Below are 18,979 nucleotides of genomic sequence, written 5' to 3' on the forward strand. Positions count from 1 at the left end.
CCAGCCCGTCTGGGGTGACATGATAGCTCCACTTAGTATGACATCACAATCTACACCGAGCGCCTCATGGGATCAACAACAGCATCTTACTCGACACTTCTCTATCTTATACAATTGATCTGCTAATTACAACTGGAAAATCGCTACGTATCCCGGTACAATGAACTAGTCAATCACAACCATCAGCTTCTTCCACCATGTGTCCCGCACCGGAGGAGGCCGTTCCGCCGCAAGAATCTCATCCAATCCAGTCTGCAAATCCACCTCCTCTGGCCTCCATGCCCACGGATCCCTCCAAAACACCGCACGGTGGCCAAAATAAAGCAGCAAAAAAGCAGGGATACCGATATAAGCAGTGAAGAAACTACTGATAGACCACTTGGACGGGAAGAATACAGTAAACCCATTGATCAGAGTCAGGAACACGCATCCGACAATCGCCACGTATGCGCCATATGGTTGCAGGCGGGATTTGTACGGGCGCTCAACGCCCTGTAGTTCGGCGGCTTTGCGGAATCGGAAGTAGACGATGCAGCAGCATATCCAGGAAATGAAGCCGGAGGTGTTGGTGAAGTTGATGAACCAATTGAACACAACGGAGCTGGATGTGCCGACGGACAGGTACGCAAGCAGCGAGAAAATTGCGGAACACGACACTGCAATCCAGGGGACGCCCCATCGGTTACAGGTCTTCATGACGCTAGGTGCATTGCCGGACATGGCCAGTCCGTACAGTGATCTGGAAGACATGTACAAGAACGAATTGCCAGAGGACCAGGCCGATGTCAGGACTGCAGCATTGACGAGACTATCTAAGATCGGAATCCCCGCGTTTTTGATGCCAACAACAAACGGAGATGAGCCAGCGCCAGCACCACCATTGGTCAACCGACTATCGTTCGACGGACAGATGACCCCAATAGCCAAAACGGCAAGAATATAGAAAAACACCAATCGATAGATGTACCGCCTCGCAGCACGCGGCACATTCCGTCTGGGCGACTCCATCTCCCCACCGGATATAATGATCAACTCAGGCGCAAAAATAAACGCAATTGCACTCGAAACAATGCACTGCAAGAATCCCACAAAGCGGCCCGCGCCGCCAGGAACAATATACGCATTAAACGACCCTGGATCCATCCAATAATGAAMCCCAAGCCGCTGGCGATCCGGCCCGCCTCCCCAGAAAAGTATAAAACTGAGCATCAACAACCCGACAAGCGTGAGGATCTTGATACTTGCAAACCAAAACTCGGATTCACCATAAAACTTAACCGGCAAGAAATTGAGCGCAACAATGACGACCAACATGACCGTTATCCAGACCGCGACATTCACACCGGGATGCCAGTAGTTGATTACCAGCGACGCAGCCGTGATCTCGTAGGGGACCAGAATACCGATTGAGTACCAATACAGATACCCCATCGCAAATCCCAGACTGCGGCTAACATACCGGAAACCGTGGTAACTCATCGTGCCACCGTGAACGGGCATGTAGGCGCCTATCTCGGCTATGGCGGTGACGAGGCAGTACACCAGCACGGATATGAATAAGTATCCCAGCAACAACGAAGCAGGGCCGCCGATTGCGAGCGATTGACCGGATCCGACAAACAAACCGGTGCCAATAGTCCCGCCTAAGGCCATCATCCTGTTTCATATCAATCCATATTAGTGAAGGAAGCCAAAAACACTATCGATTTATGGAGGCTTACTGCACGTGACGGCTGCGCAGGCCGCGCGAGGTTTGCGTGTAGCGTTCATCCAGCAGGTCCGCTTCGACGAGGGCGCGGACGGTGTTGTGTTTTTCGGGCATTATGTTGGAGGTGTGGGAGGGTTTGGGCTCCATGGTGTGAATGTCCGGGGATGCCATGATGATAATCACGCAGAATATACCTAGGTATGTAAAGCTCTGCTCATCTCATCTAGATTATCGAAAAAAAAAAACTAGGGAACAGCAGTTTATATACTCCTACTTCCAGGCTCCACATCGAAGGAGGGTACATACCCCGGACTGGACTGGAGCATAGCTGAATACGAGAGACGTGGGCTAGGCATCCCAATCAGGAAGGCGGAAGGGTCCATACCAAGGTTATTCCTCTGACTTTTGAGGTAAATTTTCTTGGAGATCTACAAACGCACACCGGGAGTTTTTTCCACGAGGTATATTGTTCACCGGTAATAGTCTTCTCTTAATCCTATCCTGCAATTTTGCTCTGATATAGAATTACTTGTGTATATCCCATCAAACCCCACGTTAAAAGCTCTTGAATGTCAAAGACAGCTCAACCACAAACCCAAATCCTACACACAATTTCCCTCAACTTTGTACGTAATAAGTAATCTCCCACACCTAGTTCCCTGTGTGCAGAATGAAAATCCCCCGCAAACCCCAACAACCAACCAACGCACAATCCAGCCCTTCCAAAAAGTTTATATAAGACAGTGGCAATAATTGAACAGACGAGAAGGAGTACTCCTTTAGGGCTTCTGGTACGTAACCGGGTCGACGTCCACCATGGACACTAACCGAGCCGGAAACCGGAGACTAGTTAGTATGTAGTACCAGACGTAGTAAACGGTGAAGGACCGGACCGGTTGACTTCCAACCTTCCAAGAACTACTAGTACCTAGGTAAGGTTAAATGCTGAGACTTGGCCTAAAGCACCTAATAAAAAATAATTTAAACTGGATGAAGTATAATTTGTCCCATAGTTACCTCTATAATAAGTTATTAATATTTTTGGATGTTGGATGCGACGTCGCGGCCTTAAATGGATACCTCGCTGAGATTGATGCCTGAATATCTATACTGGGCACTGGGTACATTACATACGACGACGTACTGTGTCGGTGGAATACCAAGCATGAGGAATGAGTCAAATCTATTCAAAATAATTATTTACAAAGCATGTGATAAATCGATGGGTACTTCTATGTTGATAAAAAAAAGGTGGGCGAAAGTAGGCCACACCTGTACCGTGTCATTCGATTCTCTCTTTTTATGTAACAAAAAAATATCAATCGAGCGGCTGTGGACAAAATGGATCATCAAAAGAGAAAGGGGGATGGGATCGGGGCGGGAGCATCATCAGATGTTGCGTCGTATTTGTGTTGAGGGTTGAAAGTGAAACGGGAGTGAAAATTTTTTCTCGTCCTTCGGATCCATCCATTAGCAAAGCAAACAGCAATGCCGCGTAACGGTACACTATCTATAGAACAATTTGCCTGTCGTAGTTGACAGCGGCAAAAACAAAAACGAGAACAAAAAAAGTAAAGAGACATTTGACAGGGTAAAGTAAACAAGGCGATCGAACTTTTCATTCGAGTCGGGGATGAGGGGTCATCAAACATCATAAGTATAAAGGTATAACAATGATAATATAACGGGAAACGAAAATAAACGCCCAGATCATGCAGTCATCATTCGGATACAAGTCACAGTAGGGGAAATCGTAGTGACAGATGGGATGGTAGGTGCCGGAAGTATGTGTAATTTTACGTCGAAGGTTTGAGGCAGAGGCAATGTCATAGATCGAGCAGGAGGAAGTCAGGTCAGGTAGTGATAGTCAAGGTCGTAGGTCAAGGACTGAGGACTTCACCCAGATCCTCTGTCGTGTCCATCCCAAATCCAGCCATATCAACAGAATGCAAGGAACCCGGTCCGCGACCCATAGAAAGTTCAGACGAAGCGTAGTCGTGTTTCAATCGCTCATGAGGCCCAAAGAACGGCCGATTCTCTTCTATAGGCGTCGTCCCATCACCACCTGGACCCCACGGGCCATGTTGCCAGAACCGAGTATTGGCTTGCTGGTCCCCAAAGAGATCGTGATGGTCCGACAGATGTCGAGGAACTATAGATGAATCATGGTCACCATGGCTGGTGAAGTCGTGCGGTGATGGAAACCCGACCAGATGAGGCCGACTGAAACTGGATCTCGGCGAGTCTGCATGTAATGGAAAATCTAATCGATCTAATCGATCCATCCGATCCATCCCAGTCATCGGAATATCATCAACTGCGGTAATGTCGATGGTCGGGTTATTATTATTGTTGTTATTTTGTTGGGCGAGCGCCGTCGACAAGCGAAAATTCGACGTTGAACTCTGTCGACTGTGACTTGGGGCTCTTTCGACGATCCGTTCTTGTACCCAGCTACCACAGGCCTTGACGATTTTTTCCTGGTCGGCAGCCGACAGCGACGCGAAGTAGTCATTGGCCAGCGACGGTTTCGAAAAAGGTTCCTCTTCCACAAGATTATATTCCTTCTTGGCCCATTCGGCTACGCCAAAGGGCGACTCGTATGGTGATTTGTAAACAGCGGGTGTTTGGGCGGCTTGTTGTTCCAGGTACGCGAACCTCCCAGCCACCCGACCGTAGTTGGGCCGATCGAATGGCTCTTGTTTTATATAATCGGGCTCCTTTTTGACAATTACATCGAGACGGTCGCGATAAGTAACAACGGAAAACCGCAGCATCCGAAGCAGTGTTGTGACTTCTTCCGATCGCATGTTGAGTGGTTGGAGGGGCAGCAAGGTGCCGTCCAAGGCTCTAGGCTGGACACGTTGCTGGGCCATGGCCAATTCCAATTTTTCCATGCCATTATCGGGCGGCACAGAGCCCATAGGCCCGAGGAGTGTCTCGACGACCAGCTCGGAGCTGACGATTTTGTACCCGGCGAGGACATTGGCATGGTCGGTCATTTGCGCCAGGCGGCGACGAGCGATCAACTCCCGCACATTGGCAAAAGTATTCGAAGGCGGATCGGGCTGAGATTTCGGGAAGGCGGCGTAGGGGTTAGGGCGGACAGCATTAGCGGCGTAGAAGTGAGCAGAGGAATTGGTATTGGCAGCAGCATTGTGGAAGTGAGAGAGATGATGATGGGGTGGAAGGTGTCGGTAGGCAGGAGTCATTGCAGTGTTTGGGGAGCGGCGCTGCAATGACGAAGAAGAACTGGGAAGCGTTGTGTTTGGAGGGGCAGAGAGGTGGTGGGGGGTTCTCCTTCCGACACCAACAGCACTACCACTAGGCAGGCGAAATCGGCCCGCGGACAACGCGCTAGCTGACTTCACCATCTCTAGGAAATTCGACCGCGCGTTGTGGACCGTTACACTAGGGTTGTGTGTAAACTGCGCTCTGCATTCTGTCGACGTCTCGCCCAGATAATACCAGATTTGCTCCGGCTTGTCGCTAGCAATGTCGACGTGCACGCGAATCGCCTCTGCTGGGAGCGGTGCCATCTCGAACTCCGCCCACTGGAATGGTGCGTTGGCATCGTGGAACGGCGTCCCCGGTTGAGGCACCGTGGTGGACAGGTCGCGGTGTGTTTCGGCCTTTCGCACCAGATGAGCAGGCAGCGGCTGTGTCCCTGGTGGAAGTGGTGCGAAATTGGTCTTGCGCACGACCAGAATCCACCGGTATGGCAACTCAATCATGTCGCCGCGGGGCAGCACCTTGAGCTTCAGCATCCGCTCAATCGGCCGGTTTTCCAGCACAACGGCTCCGTTGATTTCCTTGTCGGCCTGGAACTGCAGCAGATCGCCCATCGACAGCCGACTGGCTGCCTGAACCMCCCTGCGGTCTTCATCAGATGTCTCCGACGAGCCGAGTCGCTTCTGTCGATGATATTTACATTTCAGGTCAACGCTAGGTACATAGTACTGCTGGCCACTATCTGCAATCACCAGAATCGAACCAAACTCGACCTGCACTCCAGCCAGAAGAGCGCAAGTGGGGTGGTACGCCCGCGTACATTTCCCGAAATTGCACTGAAAGCAGGCTCCCCGCACTTCGCGGCAGAATAGACACTTCAGACCCATGCGTGCTTTGGGGATCTTGTCAATATCGCAGACAACTTCCCGTCCAGAATCATCGCGGAGGATAGAGGTCTCTTCAATGTACGTCGCACAACGACGGTGTGCATGGAATTTGCCGTCCTCTGTTGGAAGCAGATCTTCATAGTCCATGTCATTCGGACATAGAACACAAGGGATCTTGCGAATGGCATGATTCTGCATACGAGCGCGCTTCGAGCGGGGCTCATCGCCCTCAATCTTGCGCTTTCTACCGCGAGTTGATTTCTCAGGCACGCTACTAGGAGGAGTGAGCAGGTCAGATGCACCGTCCTCATCACTCAAATCACTATCAAGATCTTCTTCATCATAGTACTCTGGCGTGGGCTCGCCTCGCAATTTTCGCTCGATATCACCAATGTCGATCCAAACGCTGTCGGACTCGCAATTACACTTTTTGGCGACGCGACCATAGTTCAGCCATTGCTCGGTGGCAAAGTTGACCGATTCAGCGCAGTTGTATCCTAGGTTGAATCCAGAGTGATAGCCATATGGATACGTGATCATAAACTCGCCTTCGTAGTGGACGACTTTGTTCACTGTGATGCCGAACCGCGACTTCAAGATACTGGGAGAAACCAAGTACGTCTTGTGACGGAGGAACTGGTCACAGTTCTTTGCATCGCTTGGCCAGAAGCTTTTCATGGCTGCTTCGAAGCGAGGTGCATCCTCTTGAGAGATGCTGTACCATTGTTTTGGAGCACCAAAATGAATATAGTTGATGCTGTACAGGTCCACATCTTCCAAATGCCAGGCAAATGTCGCTTTCCACATGCCGAGGTATAAATAAGCAGTGTTGACACCAGGGACTTTTTGTCCTATAACATCGAGCAGATTGGGAAGCTTTGCCACGTTCCATGAAGTGGTCGAATCGTCAAAGAGTGAACCAGGCATATCCGCTCCGTACATGGGATTGTTGAACATGAGCGATTTCCAGTATGCGGTCTCCAGCTCGTCGCATCGTTCGGCGGTATATTCGTCGTTATCGTGAATGCGGTAGTCGAAATCTTTGAACGCTTCTTCGTCCACCTGGTCGGGTGCATCGCCGCGATTGTGCTTTCTTCGCGCAGACACCGACTTTGGCTGTCGGCCTTTACGTTTTGCAGGCGGGAGATCCTCTCCATCGCTGAGGTCTTCGGTCTTTGCTTCAACTGGGTTCGATTCGGGGGAAACTGGTGTTGGCGGTCCTTCCAAACGTGACTTTTCAGAGCGATCATCAACGGGTGACTCTTCTTTAATTTTGACTTCTCTCGTTCGCTTTGGCGGACGACCTGGGCCGCGCTTCTGCGAGCCAGATCTGACAGTCGGGGTGTGAGTCTTGACAGCAGGAGCACGGGCTTTCTCTTGATTTCGGCGGCGCTCGCCTCGCCTGGCAGGAGGTTGGTGGCTTCCGTCGTCGCACAGGGATTTCCACTGTGGAAGATTGTATGATCGCTGCTTTTCGATGTTGGCTTGAGTATAAGTTCCGTGAGCGCCGTGAAATTCCTGCATGATGGGATTTTTGACTCGAATGCTTTTGACCGCTTCGTCGAGTGCGGGAAGAGAGTCTCTCCTAAATGATGTCAGGTTTGAACAGCAGCGCACAATAACAGAACATACCATTCTTGTGGCGGAATGACTTTGACGATGCCGGACTTCATGCCGTATTTGTCAATCTTTTGAATGAAAGCTTGAAAGTCGCGGAATTGGTCCATGGTCTTGCAGCGATCAGTAACGATTCAATTACTTTTACCGTGTAACTCACCGGCTTGAAAACGGGTATCCGTCCTCCTTCGTAGTAGTGATCGGGCTCGATATCCTCCTCAACGGCCTCCACAGATGGCGCCTCCGCATGTTGATCCAAGTCGAGGTCGGACAATTCGGAGGGCACTCCTTCAGACACATTTTTCTTGCCGTCGGCGCTGTTTGGAGGTGTAATAGAAGCGGCATTGGTCTCGACGGGATGGAACGATTCCAGCGCCGGCGCAGGCGCTTTCTGGTCCAGCGCAGTCGTCATTTTCCAAACTCGGCTTTAGTCTTCCTCTGTAGATGTAATGCGCTGCCGTCGGCGTGGTGACCGCTGTCGACGGCGATGAGTGTATACCCCCCAGCGGTTGGGGATTGTACGGTGGAAGGCTGAACTGCGGATAAGGATTTACGCAACAGCGATAGTTCGAACTGGGTCGTCGTAGTCGTTGCGTCGAGTGTCACCAAATGCTTAACAAAGAGTAGGTAGCGATAACATGAAGCCCCCCTCCTGGACCAGCAAAATGATGCAGCGGAAGTAGTCTGCAGGCGGCTGATTGGACGTGAGGGTGAAAACGTAATGTATGAGATTTGCAGCGGTGGTCGGCCGATGGAGCACGTTAGTTGAAGGGCTAGTTGGAAGGGCGAGTGTAATACGTAGTGGATCCGCCGGTAAGATGTTGTCCGGCGTATTGTTGGTAGAAAGGAGTCGAGTCGAGATGTCGGGTGGAGGAACAGACTGTAAGTGTACGGTGAGTTACCACTTAGTTCTCCGTGAAAGTAGCACTACTAGTATCTGGCAATTCTCGGGACCGAAGAGGTCAGCGAATGGTGCATCAGATGTGAGGGAGCTGTGGCGTTGAAGTTGAGCCTGGTCCGTCCTGGAGGAGAGTGAAAGCACTGCAATCTTCGATTGGCCAGATCACGGGACTCCATCTGCTAGTACGTATTAGTAAGAGAGTAGGATGAGAGCAACGCGCGAAGGACTGCCTTGAGCACGCGCTATTCCGCTTTGGGCTGGACGAGAGCGGCCAGCCAACACAGCCGATCTGATTCTGATTCGTTGGTTGATCTGAGGCAAATAATTCATTAATTTACCAAGACAATATGACTTGCTTAATTACATTGAGGCTAGATGAAATGACTGTCGATAGATGCTATGTTGAGTAGTGCTAAAGATGTACATAGCACATACGTATTAGAGCCTGTCCGAGCGAGTTGTCCTCGACTCGGATCAACGTAATTCCTAGGCTGTACCTTCCCCTTCGGGGGGACTTCCGCCAACATCTTCCTCTCTCTCTTCTTACTCGAACAGGTAGCTGTATAGTTTATCTCATACACGATGCTCGCTAAACTCATGAACTGATGTTTTCTGCTACAGCTTGAGAGTCAATGTAGATACACCAGCTGGGCCACATCGAGGACTGAATTACCTAGGGCGACAAACATAGTGAGATTAGCGCTATGAGATCATGATGCATGGAAGAAGCATAGAATATCTCTACGTACCTTGCAATCCTCGCCATGCATAGTACTACGTAGTAAGATCCTCGAAATAGAGAAAAGAGACCTATGCGGGACGCTGCTTGGCAGACACTGAATTCAGTAACAGCACGGAATAAAGGTACCACTTCGAGTCTAGCCTGTGGTCTGAGTTCACGTCGATATTAACGTCGCATGCCAACGACCGAAAGGTTTTACTATTCGTGCTACGTAAAACGAGTAAAGGATTGTGCCCTGGTCGTGCTTATCAGAGGATCGCCGGAACTGAACTTTATCGGTGGAGAGACCGGACCCTGCTCCAGATTATAAGAACCGGGTCTGGTCATGTGAGCTATTACCTTATTCTCTTATTCTCCTCTCCTCGTTCTTCTTCCCTTTACATTTCTCTCAATTGCTTCAATTGCGTCGGTAGATGTCTTAGAAGTTGTAGGAAAAGATGGCATCCCAGGCAAACAGCGCCGATGCCGCTCTCGAGCGCATGGGATACAAGAATGAACTGCCACGAAACCTGAGCATGCTGAGTGTTCTTGGCTTGTAAGTTTTCCCCAGTCAGAAAGGTGGAACAAATCTAACGTAACAGGTCATTCGCAATCATGGCGGCCCCCTTCGGACTCAGCACCACTCTTTACATCACCCTCGTAGACGGCCAATCCGTCACCATCATCTGGGGCTGGGTGCTCGTCACTCTCATCTCAATCGCAATTGCTGCCTCCCTGGCCGAAATTTGTGCCGTATACCCAACAGCCGGCGGCGTCTACTACTGGAGCGCAATGCTCTCGACCCGGAAATGGGCACCGATCATGTCATTTATCGACGGCTGGCTGACGCTCGTCGGCAATTGGACCGTGACGCTGAGTATCAATTTCTCGGGCGGCCAGCTTATTCTCAGTGCCATTTCGCTGTGGAATGAGGACTATGTGCCTACGCAGTATCAGACGATTCTGATGTTTTGGGCGGTTATGCTGGTCTGCGCGCTGGTGAACATATTTGCGTCAAGGTATTTAGACTTGATAAACAAAGTGTGCATTTACTGGACGGCGTCCAGTGTGGTGATTATTCTGGTTACACTTTTGACTATGGCTGATGACCGTCGATCGGGCGAGTTTGTGTTTGGGCATTACGATGCGTCGTCAAGTGGATGGTACTCACCCCTAACCCAACCCTAACCCTAACATTCAAGTAGTTATAACTTCAGCTAACAAATTAGGCCAAATGGATGGGCATTCTTCGTCGGTCTTCTACAAGCAGCCTACACCCTGACTGGATATGGCATGGTGGCAGCCATGTGCGAGGAAGTGCAAAATCCTCATCTCGAAGTGCCACGAGCAATTGTTCTGTCCGTCGTGGCCGCTGGAGTCACAGGACTGATCTACTTGATCCCGATCTTGTTCACGCTACCACCTGTCGATGTCCTCCTCGCAGTTGCCAACGGCCAGCCCATCGGATTACTCTTCAAGACCGTCACGGGCTCTGCTGGAGGCGGCTTCGGTCTTTTGTTTTTGATTCTTGGAATCATGCTCTTTGCAGGCATCGGTGCACTCACCGCAGCCAGTCGCTGCACCTACGCATTTGCTCGCGACGGTGCAATCCCAGGGTTCAGCGCTTGGCAAAAAGTCAACAAATCTCTTGACGTGCCTGTAAATGCGATTATCCTGAGTGCAGTCGTGGACTGTCTGCTGGGATTAATCTATTTCGGCTCCAGCGCGGCATTCAACTCTTTTACAGGCGTGGCGACAATCTGCCTTTCGACTTCGTACGGTGTCCCCATTTTGATCAACGTGCTACGCGGCCGTCGAGCTGTGAAGCACTCCTCTTTCTCCCTCGGCCGATTCGGGTACGCCATTAACATCACCACGATAGTCTGGATTGTCCTTGCCGTTGTGCTGTTCTGCATGCCTGTATCGCTACCCGTGACGCCCTCGACGATGAATTATGCCTCTGTAGTGTTTGCGGGGTTTGCGACGATTAGTGTCATTTGGTACTTTGCGTATGCGCGCAGACATTTCACGGGACCGCCGGTTATGGCGGATTTGGTGGATGAGATTGGTTCTGATAGTACGGGGGTTGGGGTTGTTGCTGGAAAAGCGGTGGTTGATACGGAGGGTGGTGGGACAGAGAAAGTTGATAAAAATTGACCTGTATCATTTATATACTGTACATATAAGGTATCTACTGTGCTGACATATCTACTGTACGGAGCATGTGGATGCAATATCCCCGCACTTCTCCACCACCTTCGACGCAAGACTTGAAGATCAAACACAGGGAAATATGCACACAGACCACAAAAGCGCAAATGAACTTGCAATTCCAGATTTGAGGGGTCATCGCTCTCCGCTCCGACGGAGTCGGATCCTGATGTCTTGTACATACTACATACATACAAGCTACCGAGGCATATAGAAGAATAACCGACTTTCCTCCTGTATATAATTTCTTAACTTACACTTCCTTTTTTCTCTCAGAAAATCATAGGATTATTACTCATTCCCACAATCACGATAAGACGAAATGGCTACCCCAGAAAGAAAAGTGCAGAACCCAGACTCCATACCCTGGGACCCGAACAACGACAGTTTCCCTTTGAGGAGCGAATTACCGAAAGCCATACCGTATCATCCAGATGCGCCTAAAGATGCGGCTTGGGTATGGGGGAAGGATGATTATGTATGTAGTGATTTTACTGCCTAACAAGCACAACAAGTGTTGATGGTGATGTAGATAGGAAGACTGAACCTCCTAACCCCATTACGAGTCTTCAATGCCGCAAAGACGGAGATTCGCACGGGCGAGACGGTTCGATTGGAGTATCCTCCTCTCCCTCCTCTCTTATGATCTTAAATGACCAGACGCTAATTGATAAGTCTACCGCTACACGTCCCCATAGCGCCCTGCTTCGGTCGCACGCCCGCGACCCATCGCATCATGGATCTGGGCGGCGGCGTCGCGTTTGACGATGTTCTCGACAATATGAATCCGCAGGGCGGGAGTCAGTGGGATGGGTTTCGACATGTACCCCCTCCTCCTCTTCGAGCTTTGCTAGGTGTGATGCTGATCACAGTGTATGGTGTGTAGTTTTCGCATTTTGCGAGCGGGTCGTTTTATAACGGTGTTCGTCTAGCCCGCAGCCACATTACTCTATAGAGGTAGTGAGAGGCAGAGGTACTGATTATGTGACAGACAAAAGCGACGGATATCCTCCCCGACCCAGAACAGACTCAAACCCAGCATCCGAACGAGAACCTCAAATGCAGTATCCACTACTGGTCCTCGCCGACAGAACCAACACCTAAAGGCGAAGAGAAAAGAACAGGCGGAATATCCGGCCGCGCCGTCCTACTCGACTACTGGACGTACGCGCAATCCACGCCCGGCAAATCCTACGACCCATACACAGGCCACTCCATCAGCTTCGCCGATCTCCTCGAATGCGCAAAATTCCAGGGCATCAATATCGCACCGGCAAGTCAGGGAGGCGACATCCAAATCGGTGATATCCTGCTCGTGCGCTCGGGCTGGGTGGACAGATACAACGACCTGACAGACGAGCAGCGCGCAACAGCCGCAAAACGGCATGTGCATGTCTTTGAACCGAAACCGTCAGACATCAAACCAGAAGGATCGCAGGAATGGGCGGGTCTTGCCCAGGATCCCTTGACTCTAACGTGGTTGCACGATAGTTACTTCTCGGCGGTTGCGGGCGACGCACCTAGTTTCGAGAGATGGCCATCCCTTGAAACGGGGCCCAGTGGTGACGGAAAGGGAGGGTGGTTGTTGCATGAATACGTACTCGCGCTGTGGGGGATGCCGCTCGGCGAAATGTGGGATTTGGAGGGTGTGGCAGAGGTCTGTAGAAGGCAGAAGAGGTGGACGTTCTTTTTGTCGAGTGCGCCGGATATCATTTTTGGTTTGTCTTTCCTCCCACCTTTTTTGGACTGTTTAGATTGTGCTGGGCTGACCATGGTTAGGGGGCGTGTCATCACACCCGAATGCGACGGCGATTTTTTAGATGAATGAATGGATTCGTATACCTGATACTCCCGATAACCAAAAACGCCTCATCAATCGTTACTTACAGATCATTCGCTCGCTCGCTTAACTCGACATGTAAATGCAAGAAAGATCATCAAACCAAACATGAATAGTACTGCATATGGGCATGAAACAGTAAGCAGAAAGATAAAATCAAAATATATCCTCGGGCCATGAAAACTCCTTTGACGGGATTCTCGCCTTGATTGTAGAAAGTACATTCTTCTCTTTAGAAGGAGACTTGCCACTCAGCAACTCCTTTGGAACAGGAGGCACAGGCGGGATATTCTCATGATCACTGCCGTAAGTCAACCCCCGACTTTTGTAGGTCGATGAGGGCGTCGTTGTAGTAGACTTGTTCCCTTCCTGTTCTTGTAAGCACTTTCCCTCTTCTTTAGTCGGAGTTGTGCTTGCTGCCGCACGCAAATTCCGAGAAGACTGCTTCGCTTTTAACCGCTGGCTGGCTTTGGTGGTTAGACTAGAAGCGCGTTTGTCGCGTGCGGATTTGAGTGTGTTGCGTAGTCGTGGTTTGCTGCTGCTGCTGTCAGCAGCAGCATCATCATCATCATCAGGCTTCCCGCAGCCGGCGTCGTATTCTTCGACATCGGTATCATGCACCACATCGACAGGCATAGGAACAGGTGACTTGCGTTTGCGCGACAGACTATCGACCGGTGGCCATTTTGCGGTCCTTTGGCTCGTTCCCTGAACGTAGCCTGCCTCGAGAAGTCGCTCGGAAAGCAGCGTTGGGAGAGTACCCGGTGCAAAATGACGGTCATGCTCGTCATCAACACAGATTTTCGGGATAGGCATCTGACTTTCATTATCATTACCAGGGCCGTATTCTCTCAATTCTCGTCGAGCGCGCTCCAGCTTGTCTTCCAGATTGCTAACCCGCTTCAACAGCTTAGCTTGTTTGTGTAGCTCTTTGCGTGACTGGCGTCTTTCCATGGGTCGATGCGGACTATTATCCTGCTCGCCGTCTCTCTCCATCGACGACCGCATGCTCATAGGAGACACATCACGAAACCGTAGCGCCGGAATACTGAGATTCGAAGTCCGCTTTCGCAGCTCCGAAAACGACTTCAACTTCGACACCCCTCTGTCCGGAGACATAGGTCCAAGCCCGTCACCGCTTACACCGACAAGAGTATCATCCTGAGAAATGCGACTTTCATCAGGCAGTTTGTACCCCATTTTCTCCTGAATGGATTTCCAAGTCTCATCGGCAATACCCGCATCAACTTGATTTCTGAAGTTGACGTTAGGATTAACGACAGTCCCTTTGTATCCCGACTTTTTCAACTCAGCATAAGCCTTCTCCGCTTTGAGCTGCCGCTGCTTCATAATCTCCTTTTGCGATTTGGCGACGCTGTCTTGCTCCGCCTTGCTGCTTCCCTTTGATGCGCCAAAGGGGTGGAAAGCAGAGGCAATAGCCTTGCCAAAACGAAAGATCCCAGACGATCGTTTCTCCAGTTTTTTATCCACTGTTGACGCCTGCGAGTAACTCTGGGTGGCCTCCTCACTTCCTTGGGCGCGATGATGATCCTCCTGAAAGTAAATACTAGGCGGCTTCTCGCTAACACGATCATTCATACTCCCCTCGATAAACCTAGAGCGACGAATCCTCAACACCGGCTCAGCGCGATTTTTCGCTTTACCAGGCGTAGGCGTAGGCGTGTTGCGGCGCGCACTCAAATCAATCTTCATGCCATTTTCGTCGTAAGCAATCTCGCTCTGTAGCGGCCAGCCATTCGATCTCCCTCTTTTGGCGGAGTGGACGGATTTATTGTCCTCAACCTTTTCGTCTACAGCAGGAACGACAGAAGCAGGTTCTACTTGCATAACATCAGATTCATCAGCGTCATCAAACCGCCCAGACACATCAGACGTGTCATCTGACAAATCAGTTGCTACTGGTGCAGCTGCAGGCGCCACGAATTTGCGCTTGTTCAAGCTATTCGACGCCGTTGTCGTTGCCGTTGTCGTCATACTGAGTGTTTGATATCCGTATTTGTATCCGCGTCGAGGTTGATAATGGCCGTACGCGTAGGGATAGTCGTTATCCGTGTCTGTAAACGTAGCATCCCCTTCCAGATTGTCGGTTTCGTTGTCGCTATCGCTATCACCAAGCACGAGCGATTTCTGGAGCAGCGGGTCAGCCTGGAGCGGGTCGAATTGGAGTTCAATGTCTATGTATGGCGTGTAGTAATATGGCGGGSGCGAATGCTGTGACAGATCTCGTCAGTACTTCTTTCTGGCTGCCGAAAATGCTCGTGATGTATCAGATAGAAAATGTCGTGCATGCAGAAAATAAACAAACCTCCGCATCATCAATTGATGGTTTCTCCATTTCCAATTTCTCGTGATATAGTATTTTAATCCCTGATAATAGAAAAGAAAGACTCACCAAGTATCAAAAAACCAAAAAGGAAAAGAATATCGTCTCGTCGTGTCAAATACGTACGCAACTCCCGAAAAGGGTAATCATAACATAACTGATCGCTTGAAAATATGCACACGAAAATACACGCGCGAGAAATAAAAAACAATGCAAAATGCCAATCGAAGCTTTATCGCCCTGTATTTCGGACACAGAGGCAGCAATTTGTGGCAGATGGGATGAATGCTCAAGGTAGGGATGGCATGGAGGGGACTTTGTTTTTGTTTTTGCTTTGTTTTGTTTGCCGGGGTTACCCTGAAGCTTACTTAGTACGGGCTGATAAGATAACAACGGTCACGAGATGGGCTGATTAGGGCTAGTCAGACTCGTGACTCAGGTACAACAAGGATGTCCATATATAAGAAGTGCTTCTGAGACTAAGGATTCATAGTACTTGTTCTCAAACAAGTCAGATTTACATCAATGGCAGCTCCGACGGTGTCCCTATCAAATTCAATCAACCAAAGAGTCACCGCTAGCCTTTGAGATTAGCAGTATTTCGCGAAACACTGTCCAACCCAAGAAACACCAAGCGGCCAGTAGAAGTCTGCTATAATGGCAATGCAGCTTCCTTCCAAGACAGACGCGCATGTCTACGGACTGACTGAGGGCGCACTTTTGCTACTCGGCATGGCTCGTTTGCCATTCCGTCTGTATAAGTAATCAAAACTCATACCCTCTTAAGCCCTGAAGTAGGCGAGTAGAGGGTGAAATGGTCGACACATTGGGACGTTTGCAGTAGTGGAGATACAAGTTGTCTTTCGCTGTGAACTCATAATGGTTTTATGACATACATGTATTCAAGATATGCCATTACCAGCAAATCAGTATGTGGACGTTATTTGAGGAGTTTTATAATATAAATATCATGGAATTCTGTAGTATATGCTTTCGTAATCACTAACTACCACTGCATACAATGCAACCAACAAGCAAATACAATCTCTAAATATCACATCGGCGAAAAAGAGAACATTGCAAATTCGGCAAAAATGATATTGATGTACTGTAAATAAACCTGAGTCCCTTTCCAGAAAAGAATCACAGAATAGAAGCAAGAAGGGGGGAAAAAATATGGCATGTAAACATAGTTCGAGAAGCAGAAGCGTATCACATAAGGAATTGTGTTACCAGCCCGGTAAAGAAAGAGAGAGAGAATGGTTCGATGGGAGAAGAAAATGGGCCATGCCGACAGGGCGAGATCGTAAGTGCATGCAATGGAGAAGACAAATGCAATGCGTGTATCGAAGAGGAGAAGTAGATGGACAAATCATGTACAGGAAGAATGGTAACAATGTCGCCAACGATTCTTAGCAGAATACAGAACGACGATCATACAAATTGAGATCAGAAACATATTGCAGATGGAAAGAAAAACACCGTCGTAGGCTGATAGTGTAACCCATGGATATAATCAAATAAGCCAAAACCACAATCAATATTCGCCAAATATCAGTAAATGTATCAGGAAAGATTAAACAGCAAGCTGCGCTTTGCTGGACATTCTGCCGTCTGCTCGCCTGTACTCCATTTGCGGTCGCTCCCAGCGCTCTGTGTCTGGTTCGATGAAGGAGTCTCGTCTGCCTGGTATGGTATCAATAGGCGCGTGACCGACTCCAGCGTAATCGTTCTCTGAACGAATGCTCTTGTGAGTGGGAGCGTCGTAATTGCCAAACGAGTCCTCGTGGGTTCGCTTGGCTAGCGATGTTTCGATTGGGTAGTAGGATGGTCACCTTTGTTGTGAGATGTCGGATGCAGATGGTGGAGGCGGAACAGAGCCTGCGAATTGGGATAGTGAACTGATTGGCGGCAACATGATGGATGAGTGAGGAGTGTGTGGGCGTGGTGGTACAGATGTAGTCGATGATGGGTAGGATTCTGACGACGGTCCGTGTGGCGGGTCGACAGGCGCCGGGKTCAGGATTGATGGGAGATGGTGAGGGCGTGAAGGATAAGATTGTGGTGTGGGTTCATGTTCGGATGCATTGGATGGCTGGCGCGAGTGTGGCAACGGTGGTTGTGAGGAGTACGCTGATGTCGGTGTCGAAGGACCAGGAGTGTAGATGGAATGCGATGGTGGTGGAGGTGCAGCTGGCAGGTGAGGAGTCTGGTAAGATGCCGATGCAGAACCAAACGACAAATACCCAGGTGCTGCCGAAGTTGAAGCAGGTGCTGGCGGTGGTGGCGGAGCATGAGGATGTTGGTATGGAGTCGAAGGGGCAGGTGGCGGTGGTCTCGAGTGGTGTGGTTGATATCCCGGGTATTCGTGAGTAGAATCCCGACGAGCAGTCTGACCCGAGTAAGGGTATGGCGCATCGACGGTACTATTACTAGCAGACCGCGGACGCTCAACAGGCGTAGGCGTAGTATACCGAGATGAGCGACCGTATCGGTCTTCCTCGTAGTCGCCATAATCCTTGCCGCTCTTTTCACCCCGACGTCTCATGCGCACGTCACGACGGATACGCACACGGCAGCCTTGTTCGGCTACCACGCGGCTGAGCGAAGTACTGGTAGCCAGCCCTGGAAACTTCTTTGCACTGTACACCTGGAACGGCGTCGATTTGACCTCCAGCCTGAAATTCAAAAACGCCTTAGGAGCTCCTGGCTTGTTCGAGGCGACCATTGGTTGTTGAGCGGGTAAGGCAGAGTCCTTGTCGGCATCTTTGGGGTCCTTGACCTCTTCATACAGGTTGAAATTCAGCCTGTAGAACCCTTCGTGGCGAACAGACAAATCAGGGAAGATGAAATAGCCAGCCTGGGCAGGACGGTCCAAGTATGCAATGCCTGCTACGGGCACGCCGGTCAAGACAGGGCAGATAGGCGGCGATCCCGCATTGCGAACCTGTGCGATCGGGCGAGCGTTTTCCAGCGTAGCGAACAGGAAGAAGTTGGCATTGTAGGCGAAGGTGATGTCGGTTTTGGTCAAGTCATTGTCAAGTTCGGATTCGTAGACACGCAGTTCAACGACGGGTGGAGGGTCAACAGGACGACGGTCCGCGGATGCTACACTTTGTTAGCCGTATGTCGAGAACGATAAGGGTGAACGAGAACCTACACTTTGCTCCAGCACCGCAAGCACGAGCTCTCTCGGGTTGTTGAATGACTTTCAAGGTGTAGGTGATCCTCTTTCCTTCCCGGCTAATCCGACTGTATGAATGTTCCGTCTCGTTGACAGGGGCCATCAGCGGTCTTACTGCCGCCATTTTCGACTGTGTGAGTGAGCGAATGCGTCCAGAGCGCTCGCTTGAAACAATAATCGGCCTGCTACCTGATTGTCGTATACATCTGTATATCGGTCGAGTCAAGTCGCTTAATCTGTTGTTTCGAAGTGTCGAACCAAACCATAGATGAACAATTTCTTCCTATCTTTTTCTCCTTCTTCCTTCCTCCTTCATTGACTTTCACTTCACTTCA

The 18,979-nt window shown here is 50.1% G+C and overlaps 6 protein-coding genes across 6 annotated transcripts; 2 read left to right on the forward strand and 4 right to left on the reverse strand.

Annotated features, from left to right (window-relative positions):
* Positions 1-165: 165 nt before the first annotated feature.
* On the reverse strand, positions 166-1,855 carry BHQ10_010040 (uncharacterized protein; the record flags this gene model as incomplete). Its single annotated transcript, XM_040872627.1, has 2 exons — positions 166-1,657; positions 1,722-1,855. The coding sequence occupies 2 exons, from the start codon at positions 1,853-1,855 to the stop codon at positions 166-168; spliced, it is 1,626 nt and encodes a 541-aa protein (XP_040738542.1).
* Positions 1,856-3,588: 1,733 nt separating this feature from the next.
* Positions 3,589-7,855, reverse strand: BHQ10_010041 (uncharacterized protein; the record flags this gene model as incomplete). Its single annotated transcript, XM_040872628.1, has 3 exons — positions 3,589-7,411; positions 7,459-7,556; positions 7,604-7,855. The coding sequence occupies 3 exons, from the start codon at positions 7,853-7,855 to the stop codon at positions 3,589-3,591; spliced, it is 4,173 nt and encodes a 1,390-aa protein (XP_040738543.1).
* A 1,668-nt stretch (positions 7,856-9,523) lies between these two features.
* Positions 9,524-11,222, forward strand: BHQ10_010042 (uncharacterized protein; the record flags this gene model as incomplete). The annotated part of the gene is made up of 4 exons (XM_040872629.1): positions 9,524-9,621; positions 9,668-10,084; positions 10,133-10,228; positions 10,295-11,222. The coding sequence occupies 4 exons, from the start codon at positions 9,524-9,526 to the stop codon at positions 11,220-11,222; spliced, it is 1,539 nt and encodes a 512-aa protein (XP_040738544.1).
* Positions 11,223-11,598: 376 nt separating this feature from the next.
* On the forward strand, positions 11,599-13,096 carry BHQ10_010043 (uncharacterized protein; the record flags this gene model as incomplete). The annotated part of the gene is made up of 5 exons (XM_040872630.1): positions 11,599-11,754; positions 11,809-11,894; positions 11,952-12,154; positions 12,275-12,994; positions 13,056-13,096. 5 exons carry the CDS (start codon positions 11,599-11,601, stop codon positions 13,094-13,096), a joined length of 1,206 nt encoding a protein of 401 aa, XP_040738545.1.
* Positions 13,097-13,272: 176 nt separating this feature from the next.
* Positions 13,273-15,472, reverse strand: BHQ10_010044 (uncharacterized protein; the record flags this gene model as incomplete). The annotated part of the gene is made up of 2 exons (XM_040872631.1): positions 13,273-15,348; positions 15,443-15,472. The coding sequence occupies 2 exons, from the start codon at positions 15,470-15,472 to the stop codon at positions 13,273-13,275; spliced, it is 2,106 nt and encodes a 701-aa protein (XP_040738546.1).
* Positions 15,473-17,291: 1,819 nt separating this feature from the next.
* On the reverse strand, positions 17,292-18,768 carry BHQ10_010045 (uncharacterized protein; the record flags this gene model as incomplete). Its single annotated transcript, XM_040872632.1, has 2 exons — positions 17,292-18,568; positions 18,621-18,768. The coding sequence occupies 2 exons, from the start codon at positions 18,766-18,768 to the stop codon at positions 17,292-17,294; spliced, it is 1,425 nt and encodes a 474-aa protein (XP_040738547.1).
* Between the last annotated feature and the right edge of the window lie 211 nt (positions 18,769-18,979).

This window comes from Talaromyces amestolkiae (genome assembly GCF_001896365.1).
Source record: "Talaromyces amestolkiae strain CIB chromosome Unknown scaffold28.1, whole genome shotgun sequence".
NCBI lineage: Eukaryota > Fungi > Ascomycota > Eurotiomycetes > Eurotiales > Trichocomaceae > Talaromyces > Talaromyces amestolkiae.